The sequence below is a fragment of the Lagopus muta genome, chromosome 4 (genome assembly GCF_023343835.1).
Source record: "Lagopus muta isolate bLagMut1 chromosome 4, bLagMut1 primary, whole genome shotgun sequence".
NCBI classification, from domain to species: Eukaryota; Metazoa; Chordata; class Aves; order Galliformes; family Phasianidae; genus Lagopus; species Lagopus muta.
The window spans coordinates 10,399,411-10,426,602 of NC_064436.1; the positions used below are offsets into that span (position 1 = coordinate 10,399,411).

The following is a 27,192-nucleotide window of genomic DNA, read 5'->3' on the forward strand; positions in this document are numbered from 1 at the left end:
CCCGGCATCACTTCCAGGTCAGGAAGGCACCGGGCGGCTTCCGGCGGGAGGCTGCGGGGCGCCGAGCGCTGCCGGCCCGCGGGGCTGAGGGGCGCCGGCAGCTCCTCGGCGAGGGGAGCTCCCCGCGGGCAGAGATGTTGGCGCGCTTGTGGGGGTTGCTGTACAGCAGCTACTTCCGGTTCTGGCTGAAGTGGCTCTGGCGGCTGCTGACGGGGAAGTGCGAGCTGCAGCGCGTCTTTGAGGGCGCGAAGGAGGGCGCGCGGAGGACGCTGGGCATAGGTAAACGGGGGTGGGGGGGCGGCAGCGGGAGCGCGTGCAGAGCCGTGTGCGTGCTGACGTCACCGCGTACGTCCTGCGGGATGGGCGAGTGGTGCCTGAGGGGAACCCGGCGCCGTTGGCTGATGTTGGTACCCTGACGCCGTTACAAAAAGCCACGCAATAAAACAAGGCACTTGATTCATTTCTGAGAGGAGGGAGGCGGGTCGCATGCCGCCAAACGCGAGTCCGATTTCAGTACTGCGACAACAAGCATCAGCAACAACCAGCGAATGGTTGAAGGCTTTCGGTTGCTCGGTACCTGTTGGTTTTAATGTCGCCCTACCCGTGTCATCCAAAAATTGCTCAGAATAATACAAGAATGCCTACTAGGAACTAATAAAACCAAACCAGTTCGGTATAAGTGACTTTTCTTGTGTTATCATTGCAGAGCATTCACTGGGATCATCAAAAAATAAGGTAATTATTAAAAATAATAAAATTGTGGAAAAGCGAGGTAACTGTTTGTTATTATCAACCGTATTACAGAGGCAGGTGCCTGAAAATGCTTTTTGAGGGAGGAAAGAAGTAGAGGAGGAAGAGATGGAGGGAGAAGAACGCTGTTGTGGGTGCTGCATGCCAGCACCTACATCCCTCCATTGCTCCTCAGCAGCAGTCAGACAAGTCGTGGCACTGAGTTATTTGTCATGGAGAAGGTCGCCTCTCCCCGTCACAGCAGTCTGCCAGGCTGGTTTTGCAGAAACCAGCAATGGGACGTGGGCAGGTGATATAGAGAGAGCAGTTTTGTGCCACCTGTACAGTACATTCTCTAATCATTGGGAAAAGTGCAAGTTTGCAGGTAGGCTTTTAACTAACAGGCTCATGCTGAGTGTTCCTTAGCAGTTAGATACCGTAGTTAACACTCAACACCCTCAAATTTGTATCTCTTCATATGGATGGGTCTTTGAGCATCTCTCAGTTCAGTTCTAAAGGACTTACCTCTGGCCTTAATGAAACAGAATGGTGTTGGTGTGAGTGCTAATGGTATTGAGAATGCACTGCGACCATGAGAAGTTCAGAAGAAGAAATAAAGGAGTCGCTAAGTGACTTCAGATGGGCAGGGTGTAGTTATTGTTAGCGTTTGCCCTTTGTTCTAGAAGGCTGTAGAATGGCAGAAATTTGTATTGAGTTCTGCTGTTTCAGCTCAGGGCTTGTACCTCAATTTTATTAGTTTATTGTCTCCTAATTTTGAAGCACTGTTTCCTTATTGAAGTTTTGTCACTTTTGCTCCTTGACAGCTGCATTTATTTAGATCAAGATTAGGAAGATCATCTTTCAGGTCAGCCTTTGAAGGCAAACATTTGAAGGAAGCATGTAAACAGGAAGGGGAATGGCTGTTTACATGGGTGGATAGTGATAGAAAAAGGCGGAACGGTTTTAAACTGAGACAGGAGAGGTTTAGGTTAGATATTAGGAGGAAGTTTTTCACACAGAGAGTGGTGAAGCACTGGAACAGGTCGCCCAAGGAGGCTGTGGATGCCCCATCCCTGGAGGCATTCAAGGCCAGGCTGGATGTGGCTCTGGGCACCCTGGTCTGGTGGCTGGTGACCCTGCACACAGCAGGGGGTTGAAACTGGATGATCATTTTCAACCCAGGGGTCCTTTTCAACCCAGGCCTTTCTATCATTCTATGAAACAAGAACCTAAACCTGGGTGTTTTATTTTTTGTGGGTCACCTACAAATTACATGTTTTTATTGAAATGAAATTTAATAATTAATTATTGAAGATCTTGCATGTGATTTGAGCACATTTATCATACACGTTTTCAATTTATCGACTGTTCGCTTTTCATAGTTTTTAGAGAATACTTATGTGACAGGCATCCAGAGACTGAGAAGTAACAAGAGTAAAACAGGTGATAATTTTCTGCATTAATTTCTGCATTCCTCATGCGTCTTCTACTCTCTGAACTTCTTAGGTTCTAAGAAATGCTCTAAACGCTGATGAAACTGAAATAGAGAAGTGTGTCAGAGATGTAATGACAGAAAAGAAAATTGAACAGAAGGATGTCAGGTACGTTTGGAAGTCTGATGTGGGGTCTTCAAGCCCAACAGTTCTGACTTGTTACATTCCTGCTGTTGCTTAGTCTGATAGAATCAGTAGACAGTTCAGCACTTGCCTTTCTGTAGGGTTAGAAAATAAGGTACAGCTGTGTCCTGTTGAAGTTCTGGAAAATAAATTGCAAAGTTTAGTTTGACAGCAGTTGGTGATAACCACCTCTGCATCTCACAGGTCACTTGTGCTACTCCTTGCTGGTAAGTAGCGTTATCACAGAAGTTGTGACACGAACTTTGTAGTTGTTCACATACATTTGAGAGAATATAATGGTGCTGGATTATAGTTTGCATTCCTCTCCAGAAGTAATTAGGACTGATTGAGGGCAAGGCCTGAACTAGAAGTTTGACTATTCAGAATGAAACTCGTCTTTGAAGTTGTAACATTTATATCATAGTTTGGATCGAGGCTTACAAAAAGCTTGGGGGTAGGTGCAGGTACAGTAGTCAGGATGATGTGTGGAGTTGTTGTGTCGCCAGAGATTTTAGCTGAGGGGCCTTACTTCCCTGCATGTCAGTGAAAAGGTCTTGACTGTGCAGCTCTCAAAACAGTTAGCGGTTTTATAAGTAGAAACAGGATCCAAATAGCAATACCAGGATGCTGAAGTATGAAATGTAAATGTAAAGCCCTTCCAAATTGTAACAGTCATGTTGTGCTTAGGAATTCTCTTAACGTTGTTCAAGCAAGAATTTATGGCTGAGAATCCCTCTTAGTAGCTTCTGTTATTTGTTGTTATTCCAGGTTTAAGACAAATCTGCATATGTCCTTACTGCAAATAACAGGTTATAAAAAACTTTACTTGGATGTGGAAAACCTGAGGAAGGTCACGTATGATTCAGATAATGAAGAACACGAGGAACAGTTAATAGAGGTAAAAAAAAAAACCAACAAACCAAAAGCAAAAGCTGTACTCATCCCCCACCATCAAGTCCAGCAGTTGTAATGAACTTGATTTAAAAGTAGCACTATGAGCAGCTGTCCTGATGGAAGCTCTTTTCCACTTGCAAACTTCCAAGCCATTATAGACTCATCAAAATAAAATGCTGGAGTAAAACAAGCAAGTAAACAAAAGTTGCCTGCACTGGGATCATTTGCTGTAAAACCAGACAGAACACCAGCAGCAGACTAATTTTCCTAACAGGTCATTGAACAATCTTAACTGAAAAGATGTTTAACTTCACCCACGCTTCTATAAATTTCCCAGCTAACAGTTACCTAATAACTAGAAAATCAACCCTCTTGGTCATTTCTTATTACTGCATCAGTGTTGAAGAGGAGAGTTCTGTCTTCCAGTATTCAATTATCAGTACAAGTAATAGCATACAAATGATATAATTCTGTTTAAGGCTTTTTAAAATAACTTCCAGCGTGCAAATACATTAGCATGTCATTTTCTGAGTTATTCATAAGGACTCAACTTGTCATGGAAGTCCCATATTTGTGCAGTATGATTTGTGGTGAATTCGTATTTCAGTATGCTGCTGTCCTATCAGAATGTGATTTTTGGAAATGTCACCAGTCTTTGCTTCTGTAGTGTCTGAGAAGGGAAATTAACACTTTAAAAGTTAAATGTAATCATTTTCATGCCTGCTTGTTACAGTATTGTTACAGTACGACTCCTGATAGCCACTAACAGAACAGCGTGCAGGCTGTGTGTGTCCTGTGCCATGGTCAGTGGTCTCTAATGTGCTCTGAATTATGAGTTACCATAGTCTGGAGCGGTGCGTAACATGGTAACGTTTGTGCAGCTCTGGAATTTGCTGATGCCTCATGAAAATCTGAAGGCCAGAATCACGAAGCAGTGGTGTGACATTGGCTTCCAAGGCGATGACCCCAAAACAGACTTCAGAGGAATGGGCCTGCTGGGATTAGTGAACCTGGTGTAAGTGAAACAAACTGCTGCAGTTCTGCTGTAAGAACTTTGCAGTATCTCTGAGTTCGCACTGGTTGATTCTGTTTTCAATAGAGACTGAATGAAAGCAATTAGAAATGGTGCTTATATACAGACAAAACCAATATGTTAAAATAAATTAGTGATTCTAGAAGCTGTACCTCTTCAAACATCTTGTTGGCTGAAGGTGAGGGGAGGGGAGAAACAAAGTTGCTGCAGACACCTTGTTTTTTGCACCATTTGATTGGTTATGCCTTCAAAATAATTTGCTGAAAGCTTTTTAAGTTTCTGAATTAATTACTGCAATGAAAAACACATTTAATACCTTTGCTCAGTCAGTTGGGCTTAGCTGAACTTCACATCTGTTGTGTTGCTTTTTTAAACTGTATTGGCTCAAACTGAATATAAGTTAATTTTGTGACATCTCCCTGGTTTTTGTTTTGTGATGTTTTTAGCTGATGTTGAACACAATCTTTTTAAATATGAACTTAAAAATAATGGAAGGTTTTGTTCCACACTGGCAGGTATTTTAGTAAGCATTACACCAGTGAAGCTCGACAGATCCTTTCTCATTCAAATCACCCAAAACTGGGGTAAGTCATAAGACTTTTTCTTGCTATTTTTTGTGGAAGAACATGTGAAGACTGTCAGGTACTTGTACTGAAAATGAAGAGGAAAATATTTGTGTTGCTTTCCATTTAAGTAGAAGCCAAACTAGAAGAGTTTGAGAAACTGAACACAAATCATTTTCAGAACCAGAACTGCTTGCAGTTTTTTTTTTTAATCACAGACTCAGTAGGACTAAAATGATGCAAAATAGTGGCTGTGGTTAACACTTGGAATATCAGCTGTATTTTTAATAGCCTTAGGTTAGATGTAGATATGAATACTTACTATTCACCTTCTTATTTATCCCACGTAGAGATGGTATAGATTCTAATCTTTTTTGCTGGACACTTGTTCTGTAATAAGTAAATAATGGAGGCATTTGCAAAACTATTGTAGAGGAAATTATATGTTTTTCAGTAGCTCACATTTATGTGGATAGATGAAATAGGGAACTGAAAATGGGCCTGTCGCTCTGAGTTGGCTTGTCAACAAGCATAGGAAAAATTGACTCTTACAGTTCTTGCAGTGTTATCTGCTTCTGGGAAACTTTTAAGTCCTTCAACACATAAGGTTAAAAAAAAAACCCCACAATGAACTGTGATTGCTGTTGCAGATATTCTTATGCAATAGTTGGAATTAATCTGACTGAAATGGCATACAGCTTACTGAAGAATGGTGCTTTGAAGGCTCATCTCTACAACACAGTCCCTGGATTGCCGCAAATGGAACACTTCCATCAGTTTTACTGTAAGTATCCACAGCTTTTTCAGTGCAAGTAACTGGAGGTAGACCTGAAACAAAGAGAATCTTATGTGTGATTGATTTTGAAGGGCGCTTCCGCTTTTTTCCTCGTTGGCTGCAGTAAGATCAGGTATTGGAACTGCAACCAACACTGAGTCACCATACTACAGAAATACACACCTAAGGAATAGATTTAGGTGACTTTCTGTATCTGCAGGCTGAAAATTCAGTATTTGCAGATTTTTATTTATTTTTTATTCATTATTTCAGTGCCCTTGAGGTTGCAGTTAAAAGGGATGAGGCACTCAAGTATCTCAGGGGGTTGAAAAGAGTCTAAAGGATCACTGTTGGTGTAACAAGCTCAAGGCAGAAAATGGCAGAGCTCGCTTGCATAGATCTGTATTTATTTTCTTCACAGGTTATCTGGTTTATGAGTTTGATAAGTTTTGGTTTGAAGAAGAACCAGAAAGTATTATGCACTTCAACCAGTACAGAGAAAAATTCCATGACAAGATTAAGGGTCTTCTACTGGATTATGATGTGATATTAACCTTGCAGAACAAAAAGAAACCATAACTCCTCTGCAACACATCAGGTTCTACATCAACAAGGGAATTATGCATTTGGTTGCAAGTTTTGCAGGTTTCACTATGAACTGTGTAACAATAGAACTCTTTTGCATTCAAAAGAAAAAAAGCAAGCTGAATTGGGTTAACAAAGCTTGGACAATCAACCTCTGTTTACAGCTCTTATATGCTATTCTCCAAAGGACATTTTTTATGTGTGTTTATCTCGTTGTTCAGTTTGGTTTTGTTTTTAACCTGGCTGTCTGGTGATCCTCCGGATCATTTGCTCTCAATTTCTTTTATACTTCTTGGTGCAAGAACTTGAAGCAGATATTTTTTCTGCAGGGTGTTTCTCTTTAATACGTTTATCTGATTATTGTACCTTAAAGCTTTTTTTAGGTGAAGTTTCTGGTTTGGGGCTCTTTGTGTTCTCATTCTGTACGCGTATTCCATCATCTACTTGTCAGTGTTCTGTTTCTGCAGTGAAAGGAATGCATTAAGTCATGTAGAGTCTCGGAGAAGGGGCTTAATTCAGCAACATACCTATGTACGTACTACAGATTCCTTCTGGCTAAGGAAGATTTTTTGCTTGTGGATTTGTACCAGCAAATTTCTGTGCTTGCAAAAAGCTTCATTTGCAAACAAACAGAAAAAGAATCATAAATCAACAGTGTGAGGGTCTGGCCCTCTTTCTGAAAGCATTCCTGCTCTAAAACTTTGCCATTCTTTCTGATCTAAGATGTTTGACTTTGTTGCCAACCCCTTTTTTTTTAGCAGATAACAGGGAATTCTGATTGGGAATACAAAGGAGTTAGAAAGTTCACTCATTTATGTAAAACAATAAAAAACGACCAACCACCACAATTGCATCTTCCCTATCCTATGACAATTAACTCCAACTTCTAATGAAAATGCATTTTCCATGTAAGGATGCAGCTGTGACACATTCCTTAACCTTGGCATCCCCAGACAATCTAATTAATAACAGTTCATGTGTGCATTTTGACTAACTGTTGCTTAAAGCAGCTTTAAACAGATTTGGTAAAACCATCACTTCTTTTCCTAAAACCTACTACTAATCAAGTGCCTTCTGCTTTATTCACTCAGTGTTTGATTTTTATTCTGTAACCAGACCGTAGCCTTAGAAGCTTGAGTTATATGGGAAAAGCCCTGTCAGTCCGTCCCTAACTAGCACACTGGCACCAAAGTTTGATGCTAACACAAGCTTTCCTGGTTATTTTTTCAATTTTTAAATCATCTCAGGTAAATTAATTAACAACTACGACTCATAATGATGAGGCTCCTGAAGAACGCAGATTTGGAGCAGGAGAGGAAGGAGACAAACCCCTTTATGTAACGAGTCATGCTACACTACAGAGACACTACATTTATTATTATATTCTGTAATATTACATGACCTTGGAGAGATTAAAAACTCTGTGCACAAGGTCCTGAGCAGCCTGCTCTGGGTGACCCTGCTTAAAGCAGGGGGCAGATGGACCGTGGGGTCTCCACAGGTGCCTCCCCACATCAATAGTGATGTGATTCTCTAATGTAGAAACAGGGACTTTGTGCACTGCCTCCACACAGCTGCTCTTGGTCCCTTCAACATTTCTGATCTTTGTATTAGTGGGAAAGCTCCTGGTCATGGTATACAATACATATCTATATGCAGGAGGTGTTCTGTCATCTTTTTGTGGTACTTCAGTTATTGATAATGGTTGAACAGTTCTTGAGTTTACCATGCACAGGGAGGAAGGAGGTTCAGCTCACCTGTGTTGGACTGATACTATTCTATTAAAAAATAAAACTAAATATTGTTGGTAGTTACAAGTACGTATGGTTATACCTCTGCTTGTCAGCACAACAGCAGTTCTTTTGCTGCTCCCAGGTACTTGGAGTCTTGTAACTGTCACCACTGAAAAAGCTGAGATGCTGTGGTGCCATTTCTCTCTGATCCCTGTGCAAATTGGACTTTCCCAAAGTCTGACAGAGGCAAGGAGCAGAAAGCGCACATTTTGAGCTAGGAAGTGAGCTGCCTGCTATGTTCTAGTCCCACCTTCTTTCATGTTAGTCTTCTTTAATGATTTTTGCTATTGCTTGTAGATCTCATTTGCAAGTAAATGGGGCACATCTTTTGCAGTTCACAAGTGACCACAAGATTCCTGCTGCTGCTGCCAGACACAGATATCCATTTTTTAATTTCATCTTGCACTTGCTAGACAGTGACAGAGTTGTTACCGTCTCAAAAATCCCTCTGTAAAATGCATCTTCATTAGCTTTTTTCAATTACTAAATGTCAACCCAGCTGTCACCAGGTGAGTGGTACATATGGGAATGCATTAGTTTGTACGTAGTATTTGTTTAAGATGAGTATTTGCTAGGCTCCACTGCAGTTTGCCAGTAAATGGTTAGAACCTGCATGTATTTTGGTGTGATCAAGTACCCCAGTGCTTCTGGGAGTCCCTGTGTGTAGAATAGTAGCAGCTCTCCCTGTTTTGCACTGGTGGTGGGCTAAGTGTATTGTGGTAGCGACTAGTACATAGGGAGGGGGAGGTCTAACTGCATTTAGGGGAGGGAAGAAGAGTGTTTAGAACGGTGTTTTGCTAGTCACTGCATTTTATACCAACTCTGTTACAGAATGACAATCCTAAAGCTATAGAGAATTCAAAATTGCCTTTCTGCAAGTTGATAAAATCAATTTGTTTAACGTCAGAACTTGTTGCTCAGAGTTTATCCTAAGAGTCTTTCAAGTTAAAACTTGGTAAATTCTCTTGCTGTTATTTATTAACTGTCCTGTATTATCCTACTGGAACTTGTATTGCTAGTTTGCTAACATGCTGCATCTTGCAAGCATTCACTACACCGTGGCTGATACATACCAGTCACATTAGGAAAAAAAATGAGTGTGAACACAGAGCGGTTCCCTATTTTGTTTTTGTTCTTGTAGCATCTGTTTAGCAAACTGCCTCCCTTCCCCTTGTTCAAGCACATGCTTCAAACATGGTACCACACCATGAACAGAGTAATCTGGAGATATGGAAAGATTACTATAAATCAAGGCAGCAGCTACTCTTTCATTCACTGAACGCACTGCTTCATACATAACCAACATAATTAGAAAGCATGATTTGAAGACAGTGCTACCTAAGGAACAAAAAACGTTTTCAAACTGCTGCTTCTGCCGTCTGACGGTGCAGACAATAGGATGCCCTGTCCTAAAAGGGCAATGGGAGAAGGGGCCAATTTAAGCACCTCAAGTCATTTTGGATTTTCACTCATTGGTGTAAAACAAACGAAAAACAAACCCCAAGCATTCATTCCCTAGGATTTTCCATCCTAGTTTAAGCGTTTAAAAACAAGAACGTTAGTTAGCCTTGTCTTAGGAATTACTGTGATGGAAGAAGTTTGTGGGAATTCAGTAGTCACGGTTATTGAAAATAGGACTAGTGAATTTTTTTGGTCATACCTGTTTGTTTTGTGTTGCTGTGGTGATCTATCTTGGGACTGATGTTTCCTGTGCCAGTCTGTATATCGTTTTTCACTTGGGAAGAGGGTGGTGGAGGGGGGGAAAAAGAAAAAGACACCTGAGAGTGCTGCCAGGGGGCAGTTTCTCCTTGTCACACTGTGCTTAGGTAACTGCGTACTAATAGAAATTTACGTTTACCACAGTATAAAAGCAATAATGTAAACTGTGACGTCTGTAATGGAAACTTAAGTTTACAATGGTAGAAATAAAGAACAAGTTATTAAAAATACTGTCAGTATCGGTGTGTTCCGGCCTGCTGTCACTGTTAGAAAACCAACAGTTTGCAGTGAGCCATGCATTGATGTCTTTTTCCTAGTAGCTGTACAGCACAGCTGAGAGAAGCACTAGAGGCTGCAGAACGTGGCTATGTATGGAAGCTGAAATGGAAAAAACCCAACAGCTAGAACAGCTGCCTCACCTACATTTCCTAGTTTTAAAATCAGCATCCAAGATACAGATCTAAAAATCAAATACTGAGAGAAAGAAAGGAATGAGATTGAAATCCAACTGTGAGATCTACACAAAAAGGTGTTTATTTTTAACTCTCGAGATTCGTCTCGTGATGTAAAGCAATGCTTACATGCAGGTGTGCTTCAAATCTGACATCTGTTGTAACAGGAAATTGTAATATGGGAAAGTCAGTTTGACACATCTGATAAATTTTTGTGTTTTGTGACATTTAACACTTCCTCTCTCCACGAAGAAACATTTTTCTTTAACACACAACTACAGCAGCAGTCCAAAAATTTGGCTGTACAATTGAAGTTGCACAGGTAGGCTGCTGTGCACCTCTGTCTGCTGCTGCAGGGGAAGGTGGTGATTACTGCTCCCTAACCATCACTATACCTCTAGTATTGTTTGATGGTTGTTTACTAAAACAAAGTAACCAAGAATGCATACACGTATATATCAATAAAATATACTAGGCATGTTGTTTTAATGGCTAGGAAGAGCCTTCTCATCGCTAAGAAAGAGCAAAGCACCAGGAACAAACTGACAGCTGGAAGAACTCTGGCAAACTTCTAGAGAAACCCTAATTTATCTTGGTTGGTTTCTCTGCTCCCCAAATCTTTCACCATGCAGTCATCTTCAGATAGGCTTTTGCTTTTTTTTCTACTTTTCCACTCGGCCTTTGCTTTTACTTATGAACTTTGGAGACCAAAGGCTTCTTTCAACGTACAAAAGTACTACTATATAAGAATTTTACCCACTTCACCTCTCAGTCTTTTTTCCCCTTTGTATTCAGAAGCATAGAACAGGCTCGGCACTCTCTGTCTCAAGATGAACAAAACCCCAACTGTCAACTGGTCAATCATGCAAATACCAGTTATTGTAGAAAATGGGATGAGGAAGCAGATACTCAGGAAATCCAGATAGATACTGAGCACTCCAGAGAAGAAAAGCAGTGGTAAATCATCGTCTTACAGGACATGCTTTGGGAGGTTACCTGTCACCAATTACTGATTGCATCTTGCACTGTGATTAAAAATCACTTCCCACATTTCATGCTTGTATACTCAGCACCAAAACACACTCCTGCAATGATATTACTGGTAGAAGCATGTACTGCTTTCTTTTCTTATTAGATATATTCCAATTTAGAGATTCACAGAGAAGAATACTAACAGAAACAGCACTGAAGCTCAACAACACTGACACAAACTTGATGGGAGATCTGCTGAGCCTGTATTACACCAATACAGCTAAGGTGCCTTTTTTGATCTACCACTTCTTCATTTAGGCATATTGTAGGCTTACTGTGCTTATGCACTACCTTAAATTAGCTGCTTTAAGTATCCCAAAGGAATTTAAACCCTTCCTATTTGTTTCTGTAGCACAGCTACTGTCAAGAGACCCAATTACCCCAGGCTCAAAATATTGCTGCAGTCACTAATAACAGTGAAGCTGTGATAGGAGGGACACAGCAGCTTAGTGAGTACCCAGTATAGCACACAGCTTACCCAACACAAATATCGTCTCTGCTTGACCAGCTGCACCAAGGCTATTTCCTTTCTCTCCCACAGCCCTTTACACAGCACACCACACGCAGCATGCTGGCCTCTGCTATCTTCATCTGTGACGCAGCACCTGGCAGCTAACATCCACTGTAACAGAAGTGCCATCATCGTTATATCCAACCCCTGAAGGTGCTTTTCTCTTTAGAACCATTTTAATGTCTAGTTTCCAGTAGGTTTAATACATGAGGTGTCCATCTGCTTCTGCTTGCCAAAAGCACAGGTCAAGTGAACCTTCATGAGCTCCAACAAACACTGCCCTTACCTCCAACACCCAGAATTCACAAGGTGTACGTAAGAAGTTGCTATCAATACATACCTTTAACTTGCATACACTATGAGTATCTGAGTAACTTGAAGGACAGACTGGAAGAAAACTTGATGGAAAAACATTTCTTTGCAGCTTCCCCTCCTCCTTTAAATAGAGCTACATGGAATGAAGTCCCACTCCCTCATGGCTCCACTGTCTGTCACTTGGCTGGCAGCATCCCCCCAATCAGGCTCCTACCAAACCAGACAGGCAGCTCAACAACATCCAGCAGTAAGTTTTAGTTCTCAAGAGAAAGGTGGTCTTCCTTTTTGTGCTGGCTGTGAGACCAACTCAACTCCACTGCTCACAGACTCAAGAGGGTCTCTATCTCAAAATGCATGTCAAGAGACTTTCTCACACAACATATCTAGGTATACAAAGACTTCAAATACACACTCACATTTTCTTGAAGGTCTTCACATGACTGCGTGCCGGTCAGCTGAACTTCAGTGACTTCCACCAACTTGCACCCAGGTCACAGCAGCTCTTGCCATCAAACAAGCACCTATCAGGAGGCCATGGGAAGTGGCTTCATCAGGTGAGCAGCCTTACTAAAATCCTGGAGAACTCAGCTCACCTGGCTGCTTCCTGGCACAAAGCAGCTCTTAAAGATGACTCGGCTCACACTTAGAAGTCACTGCTGAGATGGTTGTGTTAATCAGAAAGGCAAGGAAGGCAATGCAGAAAGAAAATTGACCCTGTAAATGGCTATGGGGATATGGGGATAGGAAAGATCCTTGTGGATGCCTCCTCTTTTTATAGGAAAGCCATTTTACTGCTACACCGCCAGTCCTGGTGGGTAGAGCACAACAGGCAAACTCTTGTGGGATGAAATGTGCTTCATCTGTAATCCATACAGCTCTTGGGGTGTGTGGCAGATTGCTGATATGCCTAAGTACACTTGGACATGACAGACACTCATGGAAGTGTTCTGGGGTTCTACAAACTGAAAAAGGCTGAGTATGTTTAAGGAAGTGTTGAAGACTTCCACAGCAATGTATTGGCTGCCAGGCCCTGTTCTGGCCTTAGCATGAGAAGTTAAAACATGAAGCCATGTTCTTCAAAATGGTCATTACAGATTCATATGAATGTCATGATTTGATATGCATGCAAACCAACTTGCATATTTTCATACACAATTTGTTTTTTTTATATTGTTATATTTTTATGCTGTTATGTAGACTCTACAGAGCTAAAACATAGAGAACTCCAATTACTCCCAAAAGTAACGCTAAAATGGTCAAGATAAGGGTTACCTAAGCATTAATGCACTCCGAAATCAAGAGGCTTCACAAACACACAAAGGGCAAGATGATAAACTGCAAAAATAAATACGCATTTACAGAGCAGATATATATACTGCCTGCTTCTATTACTGCCACAGCTGTGAAGCTGACAGCTTACCCTGTGAAAAGCATTTTAATACTGACAAACATAAAAGCATGCCTAGCAAGCTATGGCAGCATACAGATGCTTAACGAAATACCTGTGGGTCGTGATGAAGTATTAACAACTGTTGCCACCAACTGTGAGCCTAACATGGAAATGCGTTCCACGGAATGGCACAGTGTGAGAAGCCCATGTGGACTGCTTGCTTGTTGCAGATAGATTTCAACACATGCAAGTGTTTAAGGAACAGAAGTAGCCAATGTTTTCCTTCTGAAACCTGGTGTTATAGAATTCAATTCTTGTGCCTCTGTAGTAAAACCCAATCACCTACTTTCCCTCTAGCATGACTTAACATTAATATTAAAAATCAGATCTGTGCAGTGTATTTTATTTGTTTACATTACCTAGTTGTGGTTAAAAACCACTTTATCTGACAGTTTAAAAGCATTCTTTTAAAATAAAAAGAAAACACAACTTCTGCTAAAAATTGGCAAGTTACATGGCTGCAATATACAGGAGTATAAAAAATTAACAGTATTCTACAGAAAATATTCTCAAAACAGCAAATAAAGATTAGGCATAGAAGCATGATCCTGAACTGAACAAGTATGAACTATAAAACAGCTAACAAAATTTAAAAAAATCCTGAATATCCGTATAAAAGAAGCAAGGATTGAAAGTGCAGGTGCTCCAGTTTGCATTTTAACATATTCAGTAAGCTGATACAGGATACTATTCGTTTTATATAAAGTGACAGTGTTCTCAGTAAGACTTAAACATTCAGTTACATTATCTTGCAGCTTTTTCATTACCTCTACTTTACACCGTTGTAAATGAAGACTTATGCAATACAGGTTTTTAACTTCTTAATCTAACAAGGATATAGTAAGTTGGTGGTAAAGGTTAGTTTTAAAAGCTAAGCTAAATATGCTGTAGATCCAACTAGATACTTTTGTGTTCTGGTTTTTAAAATTTATTTCTAAAAACATCTGTCAATTTTTAAGGGACTCCACCAAGCTGTTTTGGTACCTGCATACGCTGTCATTGGAGCTTAATGGCAGCAAGGCTTCCAAGTCCATTTGCTAGGAGCACAGCTCCAGGCAGGACCACGATGGAGATCTATTTTCCCTTGGTGGCCGAGGGCTGTTCCTCTGCTGGGTCTGGTCAAGCTGGAGGTGGCTGAACCGAGGCAAAGGCAAATGGATTCTGTGTTCTGTTGGAGCAGAAATCATCATACTTAACTGCATTTGCGTGAGGTGCCAGCTCAACCTGGGACGCCCTTTCTACTTTTGAGTACCATTCTCAAGCAAGGGAAGTTAGGCCCCAGTCAGCAATCACTGAAGGGATCTTGCATGTATTCAGAAAATGAAAATGAAGCATACATTAAAAAATATTATCCTCTCTGGGAATAATAGTAAAAAAAAACACAAAACGAGTTATATGCAATAAAGTTATCCTGCAGGGATGGTGCCTGGAACATAACTTCACCCTGAAGTCCTATTCAGTTTGACAGCGTCCCTTTAAGTTTTAGGTACTTTTTTTTTGTTTTGTTTAATATTTCCCCTCAAGAATCAGACCTCTGCATTATGTCTGTTTTAAAAATGCACACAAATATCAGCATTAAGTTCACATTTAGAAGAACTAATCTTTACCATTTAAAATTGACAGCAAGGTTAATAATACACACACTTCACTGACAACTGATATTTTTTTTTTCTGTATTTTGAATAAAATTTGCATTCGTGTAACATTTCCCACAGAAAGAGTGATTATACTTCAAGACATAGTTAAGTATGCACCCCAACCTTTTCACATTAGTGAAAACAATAATGTTTTGAAAATACCAAGGCCTGTGCCAGGTACTCATAAATACATAATAGAAAAAATAAAAAAACCTGCCCTTTATCCCGACATAGTAGAGATTTCGTAGTCACTGGCCGAGGTGATTGGTTTACCCATCATCCTGACATTTTTAGCGTTAGTGATCCTAGCCATCATGGACACAGGCTTATCAAAGTACCTAACCAGCGCTGGCTCAGTCAAAAGGGAGGCTAAAAACTGTTCAAAGGTGATGGCCCAGTCCCTGTCAATGCTAGTGCTTCTATGAAGAGAAGTGGTGTGGTTGCTCCGTACCAAAACAGTGTCTTCACCAATGTCCTCGCAGTGCAGCTTTTCTTCTTCATGCGAACCTGCACTCAGCACCGAGTAGGAGGACATGGAGCTATCGTCTTTTGTGTCATCGTCAGAAATGAGCATGGAAGAACAGGCTCCGTTGTCCCTGGGAGAAGAGTCTTCAAGTTTAATGTCCTCCATTTGCATGCCCAGGGCGCTCTCGCTGCAAATGGCCTCCTCGTCGTTGGTGACCAGGCTGCCTTGGAACGGCTTGTGCTGTTCAAGGGGGTACTGCTGGCTGTTCTTCTTCTGAAACAGCTCGCTCTGAATAGTTTTGCTGCAATTGTTACTGCTGCTGTCTGCCTCTTTTGTGGGCTGCACCGAGAAGAGCTTGCCAACTTCACCTATCTCCAACAGCAAGCTCGTCACAGCAGCAGTAGCATGGTACAGATCTTGTTCATTGGGGTCTTCGCTGAACATGTTGTACATTGTCTTGCACAGTTCGATGAACTGTCCCTACAAACAGAAAAAGAAAACGTTATCGAGAGAGCAGGAAACAAATTCAGCTGCTGAGACCTAGTAAATCAGTTTAAAAGAAGCTTGAAATAGAGAGATGACAACAGTTTATGTGATTAAACTGAAACTGGAATTACTCTGGGTAGAGTCTAGAAAGCGTTTCCAATTATTGGACAGCCACATGTTGTCTCTCTCAAAGCTGTCTCAAACAGTTTAACCCGGGCTTTCCTTCCAACAGATGACAAATTTCTCTCTGCAGCCAGAGGAGGGCAACAGAGGACGAGCAGCGAGACACAGCACTCATCCTGATGCCTCTTCTTACTGGAAGAACGCTTAGTGTAACTAGCAGTCTGACAAAACCAGTGGAAAGTAAGGAGAAATGAAAGAAGTGACCTTAGTGCTATTTTAATGGGCAGTGGTAACTCAGTTGAATGCATGCCTTTCAAAGTTCAAAACTGACTAACAGGAAGGAGAAGATTTGCTTAGGGCTACCTAAAGAAAGAAATCCTGCTCTACAGTGAACTTTCTGTATGAACTCTGTAAGGAACAGCTGTTCCAGTGTCTTTACCCTCCCTGGCTGCTATGGATTTGAGACTGACAGTCTAAATAAGAAAACACAAAATGCTTCTTTCAGGTACCATGTATTCAGGGTTACGCAGTCGTTGCTAATCGTCAGCGTCGTATCACCCTTGGTCTACAAGCCTACTTAATAGGTTATCATTCCTCTATGTACACATCTCGCATTCACGACGTTCTGGGAGCTGGACATGACTTGGTTGAAGACAACTAACTTATATATTCAGCTCACTGCTGTGCCAGTAAAAAAAAAAAACAAACCTGCCTCAAAACTTCTACTAATCTATTGAATATTTTCAAGCATGTTTAAAAGAAAAGTTTAAATTTAGTGAAAAGTTAATGTCAGCAGAAGTACCTGGTTCAGCTTGGGCAAATCCTTGGAGTTTTTTGCTTTGGATTTATTCTCTTGGCTCCACATTCTCAGATAATTTCGATTTTCTTGTGAACTCTTCTTGCCTATTATCAATAAAATTACACAGAGACGCAGGAAAAGTCCAAGAAGAAACCTCCAATTAATACCTTTTTCCATTTTCTAAAGGAGTATCTTGTCAAGAAATTCAAGATGTAATTCAGAGGGAGACAACATGCATACCTTTGTCTGTTTTCAGACTCACTGTAACAAACCCATCATCTACTCCTTGTTTGTTCCTGCTGTCTAGACCAACAACTAGAAAATACAAGGGTGGGGAGAGAGACCATTGTGGCTTCACATCTATCAATAGATTTCAGATGTACAGAATAAAATAAAGGCAATTTTCACTCTACAGAAAATGAAGAGAAAAATTGCTAAGACTAAACCATGATTTTCATTTATTCTTAAGTCTCCTGACAAATCCCAAATAATCAGTTATTACTTACAATTACACTTACTAATATAAACACTTATCTGCATTTTCAAACAAATTCCTTCCCTCTGTAATCTGGAGGATGGGTAATATTTTCTTAAGTCAGAGAGAAGCTTAATATCATATACCTCTCCAAGGAAGAGAATGTCATTTAAGACAACACAGTTGAGAGAGATTAAGAGAGAGATATTCTTATTAAGCTACAAGAAGTTTTCAGACTACTGAACTGATTTTGATGTATCTGTTGGCTCAATTTTTATTTATTTATTTTTAGAATTTCCCATATTCTGTGATCCAAATGCATCGTGAAGGACAATATACATATTTTCATTTTCCATCAAGCCCTATATGCTCAATTTATCACAGAAATACTTCTGCAGTAAACACATCAACTGCGCTGTTCTCCGAGTATTTCTGCAGAGCACAATCCAGGGAGCCCATGGGGTACACACACAAACCCAACTAAGGATGACAAAACAGGTACACAGGCCACATACTTCTTTTTACAGAAGATAGTTTACTCCTGGAGTTTGGTCCAGTGAAATGGTAGCATTTTAAGAAGACACGGTGTTTGAAGTGCATTACCTTGTATTTTCATACTCAAGACAGAAGATGCCTACCATGCGTACATTCGGGTGTGATGTCTTCAAAGAAGTACTGCGTGGCTTCAAAAGCAGAGTCTGGTTCTTCTTGTTCAGGGGATGGATCTAAGCAATATCACAAAACTATTTCATTAAAAACTCTACACTTCCACTAAAAACTATAACATATCCCAATTGATACACTTAACATTTTGTTTTCTGGAAATAATAATTTGAAGATGTGAAGGTTCAATTCATGGGAGCTCAAACAACTCGATCTGGTACTACCTCTTCACTGTCACACCTTCCACCTCCAAAATTCACCTCTCTTTGGCTTCTCATAACTTCCTGCCTTTAGAAGCGGGCTTGTCTCCACGTCTAACTTCAGTTAATGTAACCATTACATTCTTCTGTGCAGGGTGTCCTAAGCAGGATGTGAACCTGTACTAGCTTGAAACAGCCAGTTATGACTCGGTATGAGACCCCAGTTCTTCAATACCAGAACTTTCATTCTTGGAACTAATCTCTTCTCGTTCAGTAAAGTCAGCTGTTCTCCTTTCAGTTAAACTAGTGAATCACTCCAGCCGACCTCCAAGTAAACCCAGCTGTGAGCCATCAAGGACACACATTCAAAACATATGGAGATGAATGTCCTCTCACCGGTTTTAGATGCATTTACCGGAAGAATAAACATGCATGTTAATTAAAGCATCCAAACAACTGCAACATAATTAAATCATAGACTCAGTGAGGACAGCAGTAGGTACTTTATGGTAGACTTCAGACAACTCAGAGAGGATACAGTTCCAGGACACTGTTTTCTTCAAGGGCAAAACTGTTCTGAGATGTTTCCATCCCCTCTCCACCCTAAACTTGCCTTCTCCACTGAGCTGAGTTCAATTTGTACAGCTCCCTGGAAACATCTGTCAAAGTTACCTGCATTTTACAAGAAAAAGTATCTTTCTGGAAATACCTGTACCACTCCAGTGGGGAACCTGAGAAGAAAGCCTGGAGACAGAATAGTAACCAGGTCACACAGGAACATTTTAAACCGGCTTTACTGCTAAATAAAATAGGCTATGGTAACAAACCCTGAAGAACACTGCATTTGTTCTGCTTGGGGGAAGAACCAACCACAGCTCAACTGGAAAGAAACCCATATCAATGGCCTTTTGTGACAGGAGCAATAGAGAATCAGATGATGCTTTCAGATGTTCTAAATCATTTGGCTAAGGCAAAAATCTCACTTATCACAGCATAAACAGATAAAGTAGTTTCTACACATTAATTTTAAAAGGCACAACTACTTGTTTACAACTCTAGTCCAAAGTTCAGTTCTAGCCATAAAGACAGCTATTTTATTATAACTTACTTACCAGGCAAAACATGCATTTTATACAGTAGCTTTAGCTTCTCTGTAAGATCGCCATGGCATGCTGCACCTAAACAGCATTATATATAACATGTTAATACTCAGCATTCAATGCCATTCTATTTATTACTGCTAGAATACTGCATTTAGAAGCTGCTACATTATGTGGTTACGCCACTGTACCCCCTTTACAGCCCCAGATAGATCAGAAAGCAGTCATTTGACTTCTACAATCATACGGTCCTCAGCAGAGATGAATAAATAGCATGAGAACACAGAACACTTCAGATTTTGTACTTCTGTGTGAGGTCCTTTGTTACGTGTCTGTTTCATTGCTCTCAAAAATAACCCATCAGCACTGTGTTGCTACTGAACTTTTAGTGAGAGAAATTTTTTAAGATGACATTTTTGGGTGGACTTGAAACTTATCAGTCTGAAGAAACGATAAAAGCATCGCATGACTCAGAACATTTATCAGTAAGAAAAAAAAGTAGTAATAGAAAAAGACATTTAAACACCAACACTATTCATCACCATTTAGCCAAGGGCTGAATTGTTATTTATGGAGTACCCTCTGATGATAAGTATCTACCTCAACTCCTTTCTGAAATCAGCTGTATGAAATCCAAGCTGCAGACCATTGTGGTAAGCAAACAAACGTTAGTTCATTTGAAAGCACCAAAATAACCTAAAACCAGACCTCTTCATGAATCATCTTCTTTATGACATATAACTCAGAAATAAATGAATTAACATGAATTAACTAGGTTGTACAGATTTATTTTACCTTACAGTGTCAACCTACCTATGCTATGCAAACTACAACAAAGTATGGGTTGGCAAATACTACCACAGTCCACTGTTAAACTTAAGAAAGCAATAAACACACATGTCAAGCCAAACAAATTGGTGCATCTACCTTAGTCATTTTACTTTTAACTTGGTCCTTTTTTTTTTTAAGTGTCATAGTAGTATCCAAATGCTTTCTTTTCTAGTGAAGTTTTGCCCTAGGTTATGCACCCAAGTACCACGTGATATGCCACACTGGTAAAAGCAACATGAAATAATTGTGGAATGGAATAAGGCTGCAGCTCTGAGTCTTTCAGCAATGGCTATAAATGCATTCATCAGAGTAGAATTCGGGGCATGGTGTACCTGGCTTGTGCTCATCCATATCCCCCAATGTAACGAGTACTGAAAAAGCTTGAACAGCACTGTTTTTTGCTTTTTTTCCTGAAATGTGTCTGTGTGTTTCCCACTGAAAGGCTCTTTTTCTCTGCAAAATGTACAGAAATGAAGACAGCAGAACTCAGGACAAGCTGTCATCTGGATGCTCTCAGAGACAACCCTTGGGCCTCTCCCAGAAGAGGTCAGACAGTTTTGCAAAGGGACACACAGCTTACTGGTAACCTACAGGGACTGCTGGCAGTTGGCTGCACTGGGCTATTCCCAAATAACATTAGTCTACAGCCATAAGGACAAGAGACAGAAACAGACGTCTGGTAGACGTGTCCCTGTCATGGAGTTAGGGAGACCTTTGCACAAGTGGGTGCCTCAGCTCAGGACATCATTCTGACCTGTACACTGTGGTGCGGAGTCATTCCACAAGACAGCCTGGAGAGCACAGTGCCTCCTGTCCAGCCTCTGCATCCCCAAACAGCAAAACAGACGCTGCTGCCAAAGGTCCATGAACAGCACTGAGGAGGTGGTAAGACCATCCTTAGCTCCATTCAGGAACACCTCCTTCCTGGCAGTCTGGAGGCACAGGCCTTACAACCCTCAATAATGTTTAACAGATCTCGTCTTTTTGGGATGCAATTCTCGTATGATACTCCTCCAGTTTTTATCCAGAGGTTTTATATGGGTGGTGCAAGCAGGACACATACGATTCACTCATGTCTTATCCCAGCAGCTTTTTGTGGCTCTAACTCACCCTTCCTGTAACTTTTCCTAAACTCACCACATTCTGCTCCCAGCCCCACTTTCCTCTCATTGACTGACGTGCTTCCAAGCAGCAGCTGATGCTCCTGACTAGGTGCAGGCTACCAGCCCTAAAACCCAACTACTTGATGAAGGGGCAGCTCCTGCCTCATCTTGCTTACCCTTAACCCTGGGGCTCACCTGTTCCCTTTGTTGCAATATTGACTTCAAACTCTTGAAATTTTGCTTTGAGACTTGCATGAGCCCCATTCTCCATTAATGACGTTTAACTTCCCCATCCAACCAGCATTATCATTTTCTCCTTTTTCAGTTTACTTATACTCTCTCTCTTAATCTGCAGGCCTGGTTATGGACAGCAGAAGTAATACAAGTAGGACCACGCTGCACACATTGTGAGATGTGATACCTTCTTATCAGATAAGGACACAAATATGAGCTGTCAGCAGAGTTCTGAAGAGAAGCTCTTTTTATTCAGGGACAAACAAAACCAACATCCTGATACTATTCCTCCTGATTCCTCTCATGTGCATGTGAGCTTCTCAAAAGTCATCCTCTTGAACAGTGAAAAGGAAACACACGGATTACAAGTAACCAAACCACTATGCATACAATCTGTGTGCCACCTTCACAAGTCAGCAGTAAGGGAAATCTAGGCAGCTGTGCACAGCTGACAGCAGTGTTTTGAAGTGGAGAGTGTTTTTTTTGTTTGTTTGTTTTAAATTTAACCATAAAATGTAGCCAAATGTGAAGTTCTATAAAGTTAGAACTGCTCTCTGAGAATTAATCTTTCATACATAATCACCTCTTTCAGATGCTATCAACAATTCCTAGCTCTTCTTTAGGACCATGCCCACCTACAGGAGATTGCATCAAGCTGTAATATAGCTATAGCAGCCAATTATTTGCACTGTGGACAGAGCTGTAAAGGGTTCAGAAAAGCTTTTTCTCATATAGAATTCTTCCAGGCTCACTTTCAGCACAATCCCAACACAGCCCATGTTCTTCAGTAATGCTTGGTGAATGCTGGTTGTTCTGGCCTCAGCTGGGTTTCCAAAAAAAATGGAATCCTACCCTCAAAGTACTGCTTCCTACTACTGGTACAATGAAGTAACAATCACTGACAGACCATTTGGGAAGAGTAGGCCACATCATTTGTCAAGGTCTGTGGAAGACAAACCACTATCTTCATGTCCCTTTTAAAGGTCTTCAGCCAGATGCATGTGTTCATCGATACTAACACTGACAGCTGCCACTAAAGCAGGAAAAAAATAAGACTGCATCCTAATGTGATGATTTCTGGATAAGTTCATGTACACAGGTGTAAAGGAAGCAGGCTTTGCTTGGCCACATGAGAGGTGGGAAAGCATCAGTAGCAAAAGGAAGCACCGTGATTTTAAGGAAGACCTACAGCTGGGCTCTCAGCTAGGCCCTCCTTGGACAGCTGCGAATATTGCTTCACACCACACCTGGGGTACAGGAATGAGGCCATGCCCATCACACTGCCACAGAGAACCACAGGTTCTCAGACTATAAATGATGAGTAGCTCACAAACAGTCCTTCTCCCAGAGTGATCTAAAAATGCCTAATGTAGGTGCACCTACTGACACCAACCTAAACCCCTGTGGGTACTACTGCCATAGGTGTGATTAAATCAACTCATCAGTAGCTTGAAGAGCTCGTAAAATAAAAGATGACTTATGCCAATCTGCATACATCAAACTCAAACTCATAATCTGATAGATGATAAAACATCTATGTTTGTGACAGAGTGCATCTCCTTTAGAAACGAGCTGTTTTAGATTATTTTAAGAGTGCTGTGAATTCTCCTTACTTAGCCCAGACACGAATTCACGGAAGTTGATGAGCAAGTCTCCATTTTCATCAAGAAGTCTGAATAAGCGTGCAGCTAATACATCTGAATGAGTTCCACATGCCCAAGGAAAGAGGAGAGCAAACATCCCCTTGAACTGCTCAAAATCAATACGGTACTGCTCCAGATAAGGCAGGCTGGGATCATGACGGTCAAGAGCATTGCTGTTTCCTCCCCAGTAGCAGCTAGTCAGATGTTCTGCCTGAAAAGAAGGCAAATGCTGTGATTGTCATCACCTCTGATAATAACTCATGAGTTATCTATGATAAAGGAACAAAACTCTTCACACAGTCTTTAAACTACAGAGGAGTATCATATCTATTTCGATCTACGTAACCGTTGCAAATCTACAAAAGATATTTCTCTCCAGTCCAGCACAAAATCATCTCTATCTATCAAAGACTCAGAAAGGGGAAGGAGGGAGGAGGAGAGCATGGAATCTGTAATTTCAGGATGTATGAAGATAACTGTCTGGGTTTTTTTTTTTACTTTATTATTTCTAAAAAATTGTATGTAGGCCTACTTTTTTAGTCCTACTGAAGACAGTGGAAACCCTCGAGCTGATTTCTACTTCGAATCAACTCAGGAGCTTAGAGAAAGAAGTCTTAGCACTGCGCAGTGATCCGCTAGACTGGACTGTCTTAGTCTCCCTGCTTCCATAGTAGCCTGGAAGAAGGCAGTGCAGGATTTAGACAATCTTAGGCCCTGATATTACAGATGGGAAATTGAAATTAAATAACCTCTTCATGGGATATCATAAAATCTTTTACAACAAACCAGAGGATTAAAGTACCTTGTTTCACGGTACCGCAAATGGAAGTGAAGCCATATTGTTTTAATTATATCTGTGTATTGCTGTACACTTAACTAAGACATCACTGTGACACTATATTCCTACAGATTACATTAAGGCACTAACAACAGCAGAAATCAGCTGTTGCGATGTGACAAAGTAATGGAAATTATTTTTGTGTTCAAGTCTAAAAATCAGGTATAGAGAGATGAGTTTATGAAGATTGATCAAAAGCCCCTCTATGTTAACTTCTACATAATATAAGGTACTGTGTTTATGTATACTCACTTTTCCACAAACAAATCATGTATTACATTACTTCTTCCCTTAGCTTTTAGAAATTGTTATGTTTCTTTTGTGTATTCAGTAACCCAGCAGCTAACTCAAGCTTGCATTAAGATGCTGATAGAAAACTCAGACAGAACCTGGCCTTTAGTAAGCAACACAATCCTGTATCATACATAAACTTGCTCCTCCTGCAGGCACGTGATCTTATCTTCATCTCAGCTTTACCTTGAAAAGAGCGTACAGTTCCTCCAATTCATCAATAGTGAAAGAAGTCTCTGTCACAATAGTGCGTACCTTTCGAAACATAACATTAACAGTGGTTACACATCTGAAATCCATGTCTCACGAAAAGCTAAATTTTATTTCAGAAACAGATGGGCTTAGATCTTTGTAAAGAATATTATTCCAGTACTGACCACGTTGCGCTTTGTAGTGTCTTCAAGGGTTTGGATAACTTTCAGCCTTTGTTTGAATCTCATTTGTTCAATCAAATCTGCTCGGATACTTCCAAATTTCTTAAGTGAAAATAAAAAAAGAGATAAAGGATAGTTTCTGTACTATGTGTAGCTTAATGTACTCAAAAAATTCTATTTTGTGAAGGACCACAATTAAAATGTAGTAAAGAAGTAAAGACATGCTTGCTTCTTACACTCTCACTTGTACTTGTGCCAAAGCTAACACAGTGAGCTCCCAGCCCCTGCTGCACCCAGCTAACTGATGAATGTTGTAGTCATTATATAACACATGTCTTGATCTTCTTTATTATTCTTATTTTTTTTATTATTATTTTTTACTCTCAATGGTTTCTACAAAATTGTTGGGTGTTTTAATAAATCAACCAACAGCCACCACCACCTTCCTGGAACTAATTCTCTTTTTGCACCTGTCTACTGTTTCTGACACAATTCTTCACTCCCCATGCTTTTTTCTTTTTTTTCTTTGCCTAATTATATAGGAGTACAGGGGATTATTAGTTATTATTAGTTATTTTTCTGTATGGAACAACAAAGTTCCGTACTGCACGAGCACCAAACAGACAGACTGGCTCTCCACAGAGTCAGGTAATTCATCTCAACGCAGTTAAGCCAACACAAGATGCCCCCACGATGAGGAAATAAAAGAAAATGCAAAGGGAACAATTTCACAAAAATACCCTTCTTCCTGTTACAACATCGTGCAAATGAGAACTACACACCTAACTTGATTCTGTTTGTCATTCAGCACAGAATATGCTACGGTGTACCTACTCCCTGTTAAATAGATACCATGTTATTAAAAAAAGAAAGGTTAAGGGGCACAGGAAGCAGCTCTGGAACAGCTATCATACTGCTAACAGGAACTTACACCTTGAGCTAAAATACTAGTTCACTCAGTATGCCATCAAAAGAAAATAGGGAAACTAAGGAGAATTACTCCTTTAGTTACTCTCCTTAAAGTTACTCTTTATTTTTTTAATAAAAAATAATGTATCAGTGTAATCAACAGGGATATTTTAACTGATGGATATGTATTTTTTAATTTAAGAACAACAAAACTGTTTAGCAAGTTTTAGTTTTTTGTAAGCCTTCTGTGCTTCACAGATATTCCCTGTTATCAATTCCCTTCACTTGAAAATATTTTAGCTTTGTGATCAGAGGCCACAGGCTTCTCTATCACTAATCAGCACCAGCTGTTAACTTAAAAGCAGCAAAGTCTGACCAAAAATGGAAAGGTCTTGTGAAATCATACCGACTCGGCTTCTTGACTGCATGCAGCTCTCTGTGATGCTGCATGCTTCCATATACAACAGCTGCAAAGTTATGGTTTAAAAAAAAAAAAAAAAGACAGACTAGCTCCTCCCATCTGACTATTTTGGTTTTCTAAGGTGAGTGAAATCTCTTTCTTTCTTCTACTTCCAATTCCAAGCAAAGCCAAACCACACAGCAAAGCAGAACTGAAGCGCACTGGCAAATTCCTGTTAAGAAATCCTATCTTACCTCATAGGAGCATCTGATCAATCTGAAGATATCCACCTCAGGATAAGGCTCTACATCATCACTGAGCAGTGAGTGAAGGTGAGGAATGGGTGGAAGAGTGCTGTCCTTATTAGTTACACTGTCCAAATACCTGGTGAGAACAAGAAAACAAAATGAGAAACCTAAGATTCAATTACACTCCCTCCCATCTTAGGGCTAATGGAATAAAGATAATAAACAGATTAATTAAATGAAACGATGAATTTTTTTTTTTTTTAATATCAGTACCCTGCCAAATCCTAGTCCCTGCCATTCCTTTTTCTCAGAGCTCTGGTAGCTCTCTGAATACATTACCTTTATCAAGAATAAGCTCAAATGTAGCTAGTCATACTTCACACATAGCTCAGTGTACTGATTTGGTCTTTGTGACTGTTTAAGTATGCCAAATTAAGTATGACACTTAGAATACCACTTGAACCAGGATCAGCATCCTCCAGTCTACATATCCCCATCTACTAACTGCCCAACCTTGCTGCAATGGGCTGTAAATGACTTATCATTCCCCCGGGTACAATTGCTGTGAATGTCTTCTACGTGGCAGCTGCACAATGCTTACATCCTCAGTAAACAGTGGGGCTTTTACTTCAGAGGAAAGACAACCACATTTTTCTCTAATTCCAAGTAAATTCAATATGGATGCCCCATTCCTGCAGGTATGCAAGACCAGGTTGCTGGGGCCTCAGGCAATCAGATACAGTGCCTGTGTTAGTGGCTGTCAGCCCTGCCCATGGTAGAAGTGTTGAAACTAAGTGATTTTTGAGGTCCTTTCCAACCCAAGCCATTCTCTAATTGTATGATACTCACAGAACTTACTCAGGAAGACATTTAAAGTGTCAGCAGCACCTTGAAATCTTAACAGT

At 40.5% G+C, this 27,192-nt stretch overlaps 2 protein-coding genes across 4 annotated transcripts in view; one reads left to right on the forward strand and one right to left on the reverse strand.

Annotated features, from left to right (window-relative positions):
- Positions 1-12: 12 nt before the first annotated feature.
- On the forward strand, positions 13-9,931 carry ELMOD2 (ELMO domain containing 2). Its single transcript, XM_048941080.1, has 8 exons — positions 13-279; positions 707-735; positions 2,236-2,330; positions 3,114-3,243; positions 4,121-4,254; positions 4,788-4,856; positions 5,486-5,619; positions 6,032-9,931. Exons 1-8 carry the CDS (start codon positions 135-137, stop codon positions 6,187-6,189), a joined length of 894 nt encoding a protein of 297 aa, XP_048797037.1. The 5' UTR covers positions 13-134; the 3' UTR covers positions 6,190-9,931.
- Positions 9,932-13,794: 3,863 nt separating this feature from the next.
- The window catches only part of TBC1D9 (TBC1 domain family member 9), a 43,362-nt gene continuing 29,964 nt past the window's right edge, over positions 13,795-27,192 (reverse strand). Inside the window, exons 13-22 of one of the 3 annotated variants that reach the window (XM_048941048.1) lie at positions 26,294-26,423; positions 24,734-24,832; positions 24,543-24,611; positions 23,198-23,438; positions 19,429-19,494; positions 18,092-18,178; positions 17,219-17,293; positions 16,982-17,082; positions 15,556-16,050; positions 13,795-14,635 (exon numbers count right to left, since the gene is read on the reverse strand). In XM_048941048.1, the coding sequence (XP_048797005.1) occupies positions 14,474-14,635; positions 15,556-16,050; positions 16,982-17,082; positions 17,219-17,293; positions 18,092-18,178; positions 19,429-19,494; positions 23,198-23,438; positions 24,543-24,611; positions 24,734-24,832; positions 26,294-26,423 (1,525 nt within the window). In that variant the 3' untranslated portion in view covers positions 13,795-14,473. Of the gene's footprint in view, positions 16,051-16,981; positions 17,083-17,218; positions 17,294-18,091; positions 18,179-19,428; positions 19,495-23,197; positions 23,439-24,542; positions 24,612-24,733; positions 24,833-26,293; positions 26,424-27,192 lie in introns of all 3 variants that reach the window. The other 2 variants (XM_048941047.1, XM_048941046.1) reach the window with 2 other exon arrangements.

Bases quoted from the DNA above. Each gene is read 5' to 3' on its own strand.
- ELMOD2 (XM_048941080.1), top strand. From the start codon at position 135: ATGTTGGCGCGCTTGTGGGGGTTGCTGTACAGCAGCTACTTCCGGTTC. The intron at 280-706 runs GTAAACGGGGGT...TTATCATTGCAG, and splicing joins GCGGAGGACGCTGGGCATAG to AGCATTCACTGGGATCATCA. The intron at 736-2,235 runs GTAATTATTAAA...TGAACTTCTTAG, and splicing joins TGGGATCATCAAAAAATAAG to GTTCTAAGAAATGCTCTAAA.